At 41.7% G+C, this 14964-nt stretch overlaps 1 protein-coding gene across 8 annotated transcripts in view; it reads right to left on the bottom strand.

Annotated features, from left to right (window-relative positions):
• Positions 1 to 13882, bottom strand: part of PTPRK (protein tyrosine phosphatase receptor type K) — a 407780-nt gene extending 393898 nt beyond the window's left edge. For 3 of the 8 annotated variants that reach the window (XM_071806571.1, XM_065833278.2, XM_065833280.2), the window contains exon 1: positions 13323 to 13661. In XM_071806571.1, the coding sequence (XP_071662672.1) occupies positions 13323 to 13434 (112 nt within the window). In that variant the 5' untranslated portion in view covers positions 13435 to 13661. Of the gene's footprint in view, positions 1 to 13322 lie in introns of all 8 variants that reach the window. The other 5 variants (XM_071806572.1, XM_071806569.1, XM_071806570.1 and 2 more) reach the window with 5 other exon arrangements.
• Between the last annotated feature and the right edge of the window lie 1082 nt (positions 13883 to 14964).

Here is a 14964-nt window from a genome sequence, read left to right as displayed (position 1 = left end):
AAACACATTCCTCAAACAGCCACTGGGTCCATTTATGAGCGATACATCAATTACTGAGCATTTACATAGAAGATACAATCATTGGTAGTTTATCTCACACACTGCTAAAGGCGAATTCTGTTAATTATAACTTATTTAGATGGAAATTTTCAATATGTGCAACTCTGATGTTCTTAACATCGTAACACTTTCTCTGCTTTTTCCCCTTCCCACAAGATGAGAGTAATTCTGAGGTCTGATCCCCCACCTTTTTTTTTTTTTTTTCCCAATCAGGTTCTGAACCTCAAAAGTATAAGGAAATAGCAATTTTTCTAGACCTAAATATATCCAAAGTAGTCTTTTACATAGGAAGGCTCCATTTTCTTTAAATACTGAGGCCACGTACTGCCTTCTCTTTTTTAATTCTTACACAAAGAAATGTAAATTTAATCAGATGCTTGATTACTATAGTTGGGATACAGTAAACAAGCAGGTGATAGAGAATGTAGAAGAAGGATGGGAAGGATGCTGTCACAAACAAGACACAGTCATCTTGGATGCAGAATTTCTCAAAAAAGGATTAGGAAGTAAACAGAAACCTGTTTTACCAGGATTTCTCTTTGACGAGGCCTTTTTAATATACTAAACTGGAAGATAAAGATACAGTGATCTGAGAGTTTAACAAACTCCACACCAATCAAACAAAAGCTGAGCAGAAGCAAGAAAGAAACTGGAGAATTACCAGGAAAGTTACCAAAACCCCCTGACTTGCGACTGGGAGCCTGGAAGGTGAGGTCTTAAGCAAGGAGGTATTCAGCCCACAGGCGAGTACACTGGTTTGTTTTTCTGTCCTGTTTAATCTGGCAATGCAGAAAACATACAGCATGAGTGGAGTGGTTGGAATTTTACTTATTACTACCCACACACCTGCAATTGTCAGTATAACAAGATGATGATAAACCACGAGTTACTCCTAAAGTGCCAAAAGCTGACGAGGAGTAACAAACACAGGCTTAACATCTTTTGACTCTTGGTCCACATTTTGCATCTCAGAGAGAGTAAAGCCATCCTCCTCATTGATGGCACCATACTGAAGAAACCCAGCAACTTCAAGACTTTCACAATGGATTTGCAGACACTTCTGCTCTTTTTAATATTTCACTTTCTTCTTCAAACCTTTTGTTTCGTTTGCATAGCCACAAGGCTGCCACCATCTCAGGATTCAGTCCTCAACCACAAGATAATAACTGATGTAATGTGGAAGAACACAAAAGAGGATTTGGGGTATTTCTGGTTTAAGGGTTTTTTTTCTTACAAAGCTGTGATCCCAGGACCTCAATTTTCCCTCTAAACAAAGAGCAGTTGCTTTTCCTTACTAAACTATCTATTAGGTAATGAACATCAGTACTGCAGTGTACCTCAAAAGTAAATCAAATTGTTATTATATTTGGGAGATAAATAAACATTTACCAACTTCATTCACTTGTTCCTGCGTCATCTAGGGCCTGCCTACCATATCAACCTATTAAATTTTAGCATCTTGTTTGGCATTTGCTTCAGTTCCTGGTTGCCTAACTTTTTTTAGGTTTAGGCTCACAATGCAAGCACTTTACATCCAGGTGCAGGGTTTTTTTTTTGTTTGTTTGCTTGTTTTTTAGTCATGCATTCACTTCCATTAAACAGATTTTTTTTCTTTCTAATTCTCTGAACTTCAACATCATAGAATAAGACTTACCTTTAACTTAAAGTTGCTTTCAGGTGACAAATGAAGAATACGTGTTTTAAGACATGGATGGTCAAAATTCTTTCCCTGAAACACAAGCATTTTCATTCCCACTTCCATGCTTAAGCAAACAGAGGGATGTTTATAGTTAGCATCTGGATATCATCACTATACAAAGCCATCAAACAGATTATTTCAGTATTCCTAGGGTCTGCAAATGTCATTATTAATCACAAATGCTACTTTTTCAGGTTCACAGCCTCATTATGTAGGCCATAAAGCTCAGACCAAAGATTTTGAAATACATGGTTTCTGTCAAATTGAAAGTAATGTACAGTCGTCCCTCTTCTGAATGCTCATAAAGAACATCTGTGCAGTCTCTCTAAACAAGAGCATAATCTTGCCCTTCCCAAATGCTGGTTGCTTAACACAACTCCCTGTTCAACAGTGGACAGAGACACCAATAAATCACCAGACGAATTGCACATTCAGAATATAAACTCAAAGAAATACAGAACAGTGAGCCAGAGGGAACAACCACCACCCCCAAAAAAGCTGTTTAGTGTATCTGCTTCAACGTGCTTAAAACAAGCTATAAACTGCGCCTGGTAGTTAACTGCTGCTGAGCAGACATAGGACAGAAACCAGTGAGAAACTTGCTCATCCCTGGAAAGGACTGCAGACCTGGAAGCACTTCATGCCTTAAACGTGACTCAGGAGGAGCTGTCAACCTACCCTGTAGTATTCAACCAAATCAGCATAAAGAGATTTCAAAGGAAAGGAAAAAAAAAAAAGTACTGAAAATAACACACCACCTAAGAATGCAACACCTTCCCACTTATGCAGGATGAATCAAAGCATTAAATTGACTTTATCAAAAAAAAACATAAGCTAAACAGCCTGGCTTGGCTATTAACATCCCAGCTCAGTAACTACTGATAGCATTGTTTTTAAAAAAGTTAACTTTAATATTAAAAAACAAAAAGTGACAACTTCACTGCCAGGTTTCAGCCATCACAGCCAGAAAAAAAAATAATCATCTTTGCATTCTATGAAATGACACCCATCTATTTAGTCTGCATTAACCACGGAAATTATACTCCCTTTTCATTACCAAGCTTCGTTTCAACTGATCCAGAAATCCAAATCATTACACACTAAAGGTTTTGCTTTCACCTGGAAACAATCTGTCCTTATTTTACACTTACATTTGCACATAGATTATAGTTTTATGTATGTACATAGCAAGGAGATGAAGGGTTTTCTTGGGGGTGGGGATTGTTGGTAGTTTATCATACTATCTGAAATAAAAGGTAGCAAGGAAAAGGAAAGCCAGCCCCACAGAGATTTATAAATGTGAGAAACTTAATATAAATAGACCTTTTGCACTAAACAAGACCACACACACAAAGTATTCATATGCTGTGGAATTAGTGTGCAATTTCTAGTATTTCCACAAGTTGGGTTAGGACAGATTGCTAGTAAAAACGTAGTGCTAAAAGAATATTTCTTTGGCTTTTCTGAATGGAATAAGGAAAAGACTGAAGAGGACATTTTCTTACATTTCTGTTGTGAAAAAGAGGAAAATCCTCTTACACTGGAAATTTTCTAGCCTGAAAAACTGAACATTGAATGCACCAAACAACACTGTCATGTGAACAAAGAGATACACTGAAGTAGTTACGTGAAGGGGCATACAAAAATTTCTTGAAGTCTGATGACATTTATACTCCTTAACCATTTTTGAGTAGGGCATTTCATATACTTTGCCACCCTTCAATTATGTCATGAAACCCCATAACATTGTCATAAAACTCTTCTAACAAAAAACAAGGAAAACCAAGGAGATTAAAAAAAAGAAGGTGGGGAGGACAAGAATAGTGCAAATCTGACAATCCACTTCTTTTTTCAGGGATGGGGGAAGGAATTATGAGAAGGTTGAGTGGTTCTGAGTTCAGTTTGGGTTTTTTTAACTTATTTAATATTATTTTTAAGCCAAGACCATTTATCTCCTCTGTACAGCATATGACAAAAAGCACTGAAAAGTTTTGGTGTATTGTCTACTTAAAACTTATGTAGTACTCAGATTTCAGCATACTAATGTGAGAGATACCTGAAGAAATGTCTTCTACAAATATAAAAAGGCATTTTTTCAAAGGAATCAGTTGTTGAGCAAAATAGCAATCTGAAATAGCAAAGGGAGTTTCATAAGTTTTAAGAAGTTGTCCCTTTTAAAACATTTTAAGTACCATGACAGCAGTCAGCAATGAGAACTTATCTCTGCTCTTTGAAGTCATGAACTCGCTCAATTTTCTTCAGTGCTCTTTTCACATTTTCAAAGAAGAGGCAAACAGGACAACACTGAAAGAACCAAGACAACTCATACTCCCCATTTTGATCTTACTCCAGTCTAATACCACACAGAAATGATACAGTGAAACCAGAGCATTTTTTCTTATTAATAGCTACAGGGCAAGTCTCCAGCACATTTTAAAATTTTAATTTTTCACTGTAGTGAAGAAGACAAAAGTGGCCTAAAATTTAAAAACTTCAATACACTTTTTTCTCTATTACTTAAATCCTTAAATAATTCAAAAAGCAAAAGGTATCCTAAATCACACTATAGGATTCACAAATAAACACGGCCAGTGTTTGGAAACAAACAAAAAAAAACCTCATAGTAGTTCAAGAAGTCAGCGATCCAGTCAAAATTTTCATTCTGAGCCGGTCTGAATTCATTTGAACTACAGCCGTTATTGTTCTTCATAACGTATTTCTCTTCTGGTTAATATTCATCAGTCATTTTTACTGTTACAGAACAAGTGTTTACACACAAAAGGAAACATACAACTCCACCTCAGAATAAATTGAGTAACCAGTGTGTAATAATTAGATTGAACATACCATAATTTAATTGCAGCAGAAGCTGGTTTGAAGTATACAACTGTGTCTCGTAAGTCAGCAGAATTAAGTTCATGACATGGTAGTTGAGAAATGGTTACTTTTGCTACTCGATTAATACATATAATCACATGTTTTTTGTAAATGGTAGTAGAAGTAAATTAGTTTCTTCTGGCAAACTGAAGGGTCCCATCTTTCATATACTGGCTAACAAAAATAACCTTACCTTACCCATAGTACTAAGCAAATCATTTCAACTTTTCACAGCACCAATCCTCAAGAAATCAAGTCTCTCAAATGTTTTACTGAGGCATATAGTCAGTGCATTACTGTAAATATCAGTCAACTTCATATACATACGATCCTCTTAAAAAGAACAAATGCCTGACAGGCCCATGCATAGCACCTTCTAGCTTCAAACAAGTTTTTACATGTTAGAGTTAATTCAGGCTTAAGGAAAATACTTTTGGTTTTTTTTCTCCCCTCTGGACTATTAGGCAAGAGAATCTCTTTTAGACCTGATCCACAGTCAAAATGGTTTGTTTATTTGTACACCTACCATTGGGTAATTTGGGAAGAACAACTGACACAAACCTAGCGGCAAATAAGCCTAATGCAGTACCAAGTTTTAAACCTACAGAGATGTAAGTTTACCATTATGGCTTATTCTGCTTGAGAAAGTGATTGAAAGATACTAATACAAGGTTGCCCCATTGCTGTGATGTTCACTGTGATTTTTGGAAGCCCCTCCTCCCCTTTTTGACAGTGGCAAGCATTTTCTCTCCTGTATATGGAGTCTCAGACATTGTTAACCAGAGACTAGTGTATCATTTGTGTGTCATGCTATTACTCCATAGCATATTTTGCTGCCATATGCTATGTTCTTAAGCCAGAATACATACTACATATTACAGATGTTTCAATAAATTCATTGACTTAAACTCCTGAACATCCACCCAGTGCTTTAAGGACACATTCCCCCTCATGACACTCAACTCAGCAACCTCCATTCTACAACCATTATATCTATCCACAACAGAAATTATCTTGATTAACAACTTGACAGAACTTCTCATCTGCAATCCTTCAAATAAAACATATCGCAGTGCTGTGCCATTAGCTCATTGTTTTCATACTAGGTAATATATTAGATCCTGCTGAATATTTTTAGACTGTTTAAAATAAAACAGTGCAAAGGCTGTCAAGGCCAAGATTTGACCATGACTGCAGTCACAAAAAAGACTGGGTTAGATCAACAAATAAATGGTTCCTAACTGAAATACATGTACAGATTTGTTAATAGAAACTCCAACTTTTATGGAAATTAAATTTCAGTAACGAAAAGCAAACCTAAAAACTTCTGTTGTTCCAAATTCACTGGTCAATACTTAACTTTTTCCTTTCAATGGACAAACGTGGCTTATTACAGATAAATGTATCAGATACTAAGTCAACTTAAAGAAGCTCTTTAAGTGTGTAAGTATTCTTTATAATCAATAATTTCACATTAATTTCCACATTTTTAATGGTTATCAAGCAGCTCAACATTCAGAAGAAAAAAATATTTAAAATAGTTTCACACACCACCAACATCTGCTTTTCAAGTCTGAGGGTACGTGTGCATGTACATACCAAAAACCCTAAAACAAACAGATATTCTCTTGTCATATTCAATGTTTTGGGGGCTGGGGTGGTGTGTGGCCTTTTTCCTTGTTTGTTACTTTGTTTAAATACAGCATTGAGTTGACACAAACACTAATAACTTCTTGTTTAGGAAAAGATTTCAGTATGTTTCTGTTAGCTTCTAATATTTATAAATATTTATATAACTTCTAGAAAATGCAAACTACATGGTAAGCATGTGCTATAGGTGACTTCAAACTGGGTAGTTCACATGGTTTTAAACTATGTAGTTTAAAATCACTTGCAGTCAAGGCTTATCAGGAAGGTAATGGCCTTTCTGAACTACAAAATCAGGTGCAGCAGGACCTTATGCTTGCCCAGATGCTACAAAATGGTCATGGATGCCATTTACCATTCTCCTCAGCTGGCTCACCATGGCCTTGAGAAACCATGGCTATTTTTCCTACCCACATCCACAGGGCTCATGGGCAATCCTATTTGAACACCCCACTGGAGAGGGAAGGACAGATCACACGGGGAAAAAGGTGAAACCGGTTCCTGCTGCACCCCAAAATGGGTGTCACAACATCCTCTAATTTTAGCCTGGTATCTAGGTGTCACCTCCTCCAAGCCCTCTGCTGCTTGCCATCACAGCTGTTCTCTACTAAGTCCCATTAATAGGCTACTTCTTATTTATACATTTATATAATAAATGCCTTAGCTATCTGTTATAATGAAAGAACACAGTTAAGCCCAGCTTGCTCAAAGATGCATGTCAGGCAGAGAGACGCCAGCACCGTGTCATCGCTCTGTGCAGTCAGCCAGAACACAGCCTCAACCACCTTCACCCAGCCTGACCCCTCCAGCTTCAGAGGGAGCACCGGGCTCCTCTTCCCAGCCCTCCTGCCTCCTCTGGGCACTCCTCAGGTGAAGGAAGAGCTGCACAGCGAGCGGAGCGTGGAGCCAACACGACTCAAAACAGCGCAGGTTCACCTTGCATGAGCTGTGCTGTAATTACAGCTTATTATCAAACCAGGCCGTCCCACCACCAGCCCTCAGCATCCTATTACACCAAATTTATGTGGTCATATATCTTTAAATCAGCTACACTCACTGATCAAAAGGAAACTAATCCCAAGCCCCATCTTTCCTCCAAGAATATTCACATAAAGCTAAACAAGCTCACCCAAAGGTGACATGGTGGCCAGATCTTGCACAGAAAAACATCCAGGAGCCATTCAAGTGATGGAAAAGCTCCTCTCCGTGGCAGCAGTAACTCAAATTGGCTTAATGGCATCAACAGACTGTAACTGACGCTCCAAATCTGAGTGCACACTTCTGGGAGCAGCACTACAAAGGCGTTTTTCCATGACAATAATAAACTATGACAGATAGGATCCCATTAGCACATGAAAACATGAGGTGTGTCCTGACTGACTAAGTTATCAGGACTAAAGTAATAGTTTTGGAAGCTTCCTACTGCATGTTCAACAGGATATGTGTTGCAAAGGCTAGAGCAGGCATTTCACCAAAATAGATGCTAATGTAAAGCAAAGCTGACATTTAGTGACTTATCCAACTCCTGAGAGGTAAGATGACCTAAAGTTCTTCCAGTTAAAGAGGTCATACACAGACACCATAGACTCCAGAGGAAGAAGCAACTATAGCAATGTTGCACACCCCTGCATGTCAATCCAGATATTACAAACCTTTACATGTAAGAGTATAAACCCTTTTTAACTCACTTGTGTCAACAGCATTTCAGAAAGAGGAAACAAACTGCAGTGGTAAGCATTAAACAGGTTAATTCTCCCAGACATGCAGCACAAGGTCATGGGTCCTTCAAGAGCCTCGCTTAAAAGTACCACAACCCAATTAAAATAAAGGGCTGGTTAAAGACTCTCCTCTTTCTCAGAGTCCTGCTGCACACTGACATAGCCACCCCACAGACAATCATTTAATCACAAGATCTCAGCTCTTCAGTAATGAAATAGATAGTTCTATAAAAGTGCCAGCTCACAACTAGAAGCAGGACAAATGGTCAAAAAAGCAAAGTAAATGTCAGGAATGATCACACTATGGATAGGAAACAGAACAGAAATCATCATTATTATAAACACTATATAAATGTATCAGGTAGCTGTCACTTGGATACCTCAAGCAAGGTAGTAGAACTGGAAAAGAAAGAGAAGATTGATAAAGAATGAGAAAAAAAGATACAGAATGGCACCTTCCTAGCAAATGGCTATAAATGGACTTTCCCAACTAGAAAACGAATAGTTGAAGACAGGGTGGAAAAATTCTTCATGGCATGAAGAAGGTAAACTGGGAGCAATCATTAACCATCTCTTAATACAAGACCTAGAAGATATTACATACAACTAGCAACTTAAAACAAACAAACACTTAAAGATCATAGATTTTTTTTCCACATAACGTATACATTCCTTGTCACAAAGTCAGGCAAATGCTAAAAGCAGTACAGGCTGAAGATGTTATTAGGCACAATCACAGTTACCAGAATCCACTTAATGACATTAACTATCAGCATATTGTCTCCGTGGACAGTGCTCAGAGTAAGTCACCCACGTTGATAAAAATCACTCTCCCCTTGAGTGTCCACCATCAGAATCTGGATACTGGGCTAGGTGGACCTCTGCCCTGATCCTGCGCAGATTTCTTAACCTCACTCCCTTTTTCAAAAAAAAAATATTTTTAATTATCTTATGTAGGTCTTAAGTAAGGGCAAGACATCTACCTGGTTTAAGATGCACTTTACATTGCTAGCAAACTGATCAAGCAGTGCTATGATTTCTCAGACAAAAGGGACCAAATAAGACTTCTGGGATCACTGTGTGCTTGGTGCTTTCGATCCCATTTAAACATATTAATCTCCACTTTGAAGACTCATATACATGTCATAATTGTAATATTGTATCTGCAAAAACAGATAGAAAAGCGACCTCCGAATCAACAGTGCCATGGAGCAGACCTTAACATGTAAAGGAAAGTAAAACATCTGGAAAGGAGGGGGTGAAAGCAAGAAAATAACTTGACTTCTAATTCCACTTATCTTCCCTATAATTTGTCAAAACATTTTAACAGCTTGGTGGAAAAAGAAGCTACTGAGAAGTCTCTTACACATACACGCCTACCTGCACAAGTGTCTCTTGTATATCACATGCAAATTGTAGCACATTCAAGGATATAATATAACTGAAGCAACTTTTGCTGTTCTGAGTTTAATTACTTTAAAGTATTTTAAAGCATTTTCAAAAGGCCCTTAATTTTTTCTACTATGGGATTACAAATTAAGGGAAAAAAAAGATAGAGGGGCTTATTATAATTATCATATATTTCTCTGTAAGTACATTACAAAATCCTTATAAAACAAATATCTTCTACTTTATAATATCCAATTTTTGAGCCAGATTATTTTTCAAAGACAGACTATACCTATTTTATCTGGGGGGGGGAAGGGATTATTCCAGAAGTATTTACTCTTGCCTGTTCATTCATGACATCATATCTACTCAGAATAAGAAAGTCTGAGGAATAAAAATTCTAATAAAGGACATGAACTTGCAAAACATATGGTCCTCCTTTTTATGCTCAACTATCCCTACACCCTGAAACACCACACTTAAATAACTTCAGGTAAGCTGACACATTTCTAGAATTTCTATCCTCTTATCTTTCATTTAGTATCAAAAAACCACACACTTGCACAGACTGCATCAGAGGCAGCGCAATGCATATTTCCATCAGCTAGCTGACAAGTCGGCAGTGTTCTTAAAAAAAAAAATTGATGTATTTCTTTTTTTTCAAAATTTGAAAACATGCAAATTACTAAAAATAATATTCAAAAAATATAAGTTCAAAGTGATCAAGTTGTAGAAACAAGCTGAACTTGTTCTTTATCAAACTGTAGGAGTTGCAGATGAAAGGAGGTGCTATATAAGGAATAGCCAGACTTTAACAGAGAATGTGCTGCCAAAACATTTTGGCCTAGATTCTGACAGACACGCACTCAAGTTGAAGGGTCATGGAAAGCAGCGGTGTAAAGAAACAATCTACAGAGACCAGAAAACATTACACTGTGGATTATAGCTGAGCTGGGGGGGCAGAGAGAAGATGCTCAGGGTTTTTTGTTTGTTTGTTTTGAGATCTGTGGGGAAATACAAAAGACACAGTGTTTCAACTGCCTGAAAAGGGGGTGGAGATATACAAACACCATTTTTAAGACAGCAAGCAATTACAAAATGTACCTTGTTCCTTTTCCTAACTTGCTGTTACTCCTCCTCTTGCCTTCTCATTTGCTTTCATGGAACATGTTACGAGGAAGAACAGATAACAACCATCACACAAATGCTCCTGAAGGCCAACTTTCAAGAAATTCATACACTGTAATTTGATTAGATTCTTAATAAACACATAAAAAGTTTCAAGAAGAATTCTGGACCTGGTCAACATTCACACTCAGGACTAGTACAAAGCATCATAAAACAAAAATAAAAATCAAATTACAATAAGAGAGAGATTTGTGAAAGGTCTAGGTTGAATTAATAGCTTCAGTAATGGCAAGGAAAAATTAATAGTTTTAAATTCTTACAATTCAGACAGTAAGAATACTAATAAAAAGGAAGCTGAAAAATAGTTAGATTCAGTTGAACACAGAAAAGTTCAGGCTGTTATGTTAAGGTGAGGAGGGGGGTAAGATGCTTGTAAAACAGTATTGCTGTTAAACAGAGGAGATGACTATGAAGCAAACAGATGCTCCTGTGTGCACCAAACACAGAAACATCTCATTGCAGGCTACAGAGAGGCCCTCACTGGAATTGATATATGAACCCTAACCTTTGTGTCCCGCACCCACTAACACCAGGATGGAAATGTCTCATCAACAGACACACAAAAACAACACACACACACACACATCAAGGACTGGTTTAGAATACAGAACAAAACCAAAGTTTGTGGTAGTTATTAAATTCACAGCCTTCAAACAAAGATTAACTGAAAGTAAGTGTTCAGTAGGGCATAGCTCTACATGTGGATATTGAATGGATTTATAAGAGTCAGAGTACCATAACCTTAACTGAGTACACTGAAAGCACCAGCTACTAACAAATCTACTTCTCCAAACCTTCAAGAAAGTCTGAGCAACTCTGGAATTAATAAACCTCTGATCAGTGCAACACATCAGTATTTTTGATGCTTGGTAATGGAAACCAAAGCCTCCAGCAGCTGACATGCTATTAAAAAAAAATAAATAAATAAAAACACCCACACCTCATGTTTCCTAGATACAATTGTGCAACTCCTTGACAAGCTTCACCTACTCTGGTCAGAAGGATGTTGAACATTCTTCTCTGCTTACCCAACACATACCCCACAGTATCAACCTGGCTTCTTGTACTTACAGTTCTAAAAAGGGCTACATGCCACATTTTCCGCATAAAATACCACAGACCATATAAGTTATCAGAACTTCCTACTCTTACACCAGTGAACGAGCTCATAAAAACATCTTTACGTAAGAGCTACCTTTGGCATTAACATTAGCCTGATGAGTTACAGCAAAGGCAAAGTCACCAGTCTGATTTCAGTATGGTTTTGAATTAAAGAATGTTATGTTTGAGCATATTCTATTTCAACTATTCCTACAACATATGAGCTGCATATACGGTACATTTGGTAAAAGGCTTGTAGGTGCTTACGTAATCTTACAATTCTGATACGCAGACATTAAATTATCCATACCAAAGGCAGCCACATAGGAGGGATGTAATCTGTTCAGCCCAGCACCATTTCTCTAACTGCTTCAGCACATTTCTTAATTGATGACACATCTCAAATGTCTCAATTAAAAATTAATTTATAGGAGGACAAGAGGGAAAAAATAAAGCCTCCTAACTATATATCAGTCCTTATGAAAACCATACTTCCAAGTCTCATGGGTGCAGTTACTTTCATTAATGGCAGTTTTCAAATCAGTATTCTATGATAAAGGCTTCAAACGCTTGTCCAACAGATGCACCTGATGCGATTGCAAGTACTATTAAAAAAAAAAAAGAACAAAAAAAGAAAGAAAGAAGAGCCTAAAGTCTACTTCAGTTAGTCCTTCACATAATACTTCACACCGCAAACAATAAAAACATGCACACGCTACAGCTTCACTCTAAGCAAACGAAGGACGCTTCATTAAACTCCAGCAGAGGAGGGTTTCGGGGTCCGGCACACGAACCCCCCCCGCCCGCATCCTCGCGGCACAGCCCAGACTGTACTGCCCCCTCCCCGCCCGGAGCGAGCGAGCGACCGCCCAGCCTCGCCGCGGGCTCTGCTCCAGGCTCCCCCGGGGCCAACAACTCATCGCCGCACCGGCCGCAGCTCCCACCGCCCGACCCCGGGGGCTTTTATTCTGCAAAACCCCGTGGTAGGGGGAGGAAGGGGCGAGAAATTCTTGGTTTTCAAACAAAACAGACATCGGCCCCATATGCTACCTTCCCTCCCCTTTCTCACCCACCACTCTTTTTCTTTTTAGTAAGGGTGGGGGAAAGAAGGAGGGGAAATCCCGGTAGCTGGCAGCAGCTCGGGCCGTGCCTACTCACCCCACGCCTCGGAGCAAGGGGTGCTCTGCGGGGAAGCGACCGGGGCGCCCCGCGGGCTGCACCCCCCGCGCCGGGCAGGGAAACGCCGGAAAAAGTTTGAGCGGGGAAAGGGGCGGCAGCGCCTCCGGTCCCGTCGCCAGCACCGACGCCACCTGGGAGGCTGGCGGGGAGAGGAGGAGTGCAGGAAGGGGAGTTTGCGAGGCGCTTGAAGCCCGTGCCCTGCCCGCTCCAGCGAGCCCCTCACCGGTCGCCCTCCCCGCCGCACCGCGCCTCACAGAACGGCGAGGCTGGGTGGGAGTGATGGGGGGGCAGCCTCTGCAGCCCCACCGCCATCCCTCGGGGGTGGGAGCCGGGACCCAACGCAGTGCTACCCGCGATCCCTAACGACCCTCTCCCCTTTCTTCCCCTTCCCCGGAGGGCACCCCGGGCGCGGCGTAACCCGGCCGCACCGCCTGCCCTCACCTGGGCGCCGAGCGACAACTCACCTGCTGAGAGCTGGGCCCGGGCCGCCCCGAGCAGGGCGGGCGAGCAGCCGGCCAACAGGGCGAGCGCCGCCAGCAGCGGCAGCGAGGCGGCGGCGCCAGCCCCCCTGCCCATGCCGACTTGCGGAGAAGTTTCCCAAAGAGGCCGGGGCTGCCCCGGCCCGCGGCGGCGGGCGGAGCTCGCCTCGCCCGCCCCCCACGCCCCGGCGCCTGGCCAGGAGACCCCCGCGCCGAGGGGCGCCCGCTGGCCCCGGGGCGGCCCGCTGGGGCAGCCGTCTGCGGCGCGACGGACGCAGCAGCGGCAGCAGCACCGGCTCCCCTCGTACTCCGGAGTTACTTTGCTGCTGGGCGAGCGGGGAGGGAGGGAGGAGCCGAGCGCGCACGTCCAACCCCCGCTCCCCGGCACTTGGCAGGGGGAATGTGGGACTCCGGCCCGCAGCCCGGCGCGGGCGGAGCGGCGCCCGGCAGCGCCTCCTGCTGCAGGCACCGGGGCCAGCACCGCCTGGGATGGGAACGGCTCGGTACAGCTTTTCCCGGCTCGGCTCGGCTCTTCTCCTCTCCCTCCTGCACGGCACAGCCTGGCTCAGCGCGACCCGGCTCTTCTCGGCTCAGCTCGGCTCGGCACAGCGCTGCCCGGAAGCCGCTACCGCCGGCTCATCGAGACCCCGCGCTCGCAACCCCTCGGCCGGAGGGAACCTGCCGCCTCTGGAGAAGGAGGAGGCGAAGAGGAGCGACAGGGCTGAGCTGGCGGGGTGGGGAGGTCGTGGCAGGGAGCACGGCCGGGGGGCGGCGGGTCCCGGGCGTTGTTTGCAGGGGGAAAGTCCAGCCGCCCCGGGTTGGATTTGCTGGTTGTACCTGCTCTTAGAAACGCGTTATAGATCGGGTGGCGAGCGTTGCGTTACTATCGTGCATCAAGCAGCCTGGCTGTATCTTCGAGCCAAGGTTTGTGGCTTTTTTCTTTGCCCCCTTCTCTTTGGCAGCACTTGCCTGGCACGTATGCCAGTGAAGTCTCATCGATCGGGATTGAAATTGTAATAGACGGTATTGCCATTAGTGCTATTATTTCTACACGTGTTAAATAACCGACCTTTCAGACAGGTCTGTGTGCAGCTGTATGACTCTGACACCCGCGGGCTGTGAAGCAGGATCTTCTCGACAGATCCAGACTACAGGTATGTATATAATAAAGGCCTCGGTCTCTGTTTCAGAAAGCACTGGAGATCCGTGTGCTTCCAGAGCGTAGGACCCTAAAAAGCACTTAAAATAATGGATAAAGGCACCAGTGCTGGAATTTCTCTTTAAATAAGCATAATTTCCTCCAGATTTTTAACCTATTTTTATTAGGTTTTTGCATGGCGACTTGTAATTAGAGATGTTGTATAATGATTACAACAGAACCTGAAACCACTGGAAACTCACAGGTTTTATTGCAAACTCGAAATTCAGTCCGGGTTCATCAAAGGTTTGCTGTGATTCAAAATCCTTTCTAGCCAATGTGTAGCAATTGATAGGTTTGTCTCTAAACCCCCACAAAACCTCGTGTTTTCACAACAACAAAAAAAAAACGTGAAACACAACAGCTTGCTTTGTTATACAAACGAACATATACTTCACACCCCCCCAAAACAAAACAAAACAAAACAAA

Source organism: Patagioenas fasciata, chromosome 3, assembly GCF_037038585.1.
Source record: "Patagioenas fasciata isolate bPatFas1 chromosome 3, bPatFas1.hap1, whole genome shotgun sequence".
Taxonomy (NCBI): Eukaryota; Metazoa; Chordata; class Aves; order Columbiformes; family Columbidae; genus Patagioenas; species Patagioenas fasciata.
Note: the sequence above shows the minus strand (reverse complement) of the source record. Positions and strands in the feature narration are given on the sequence as shown.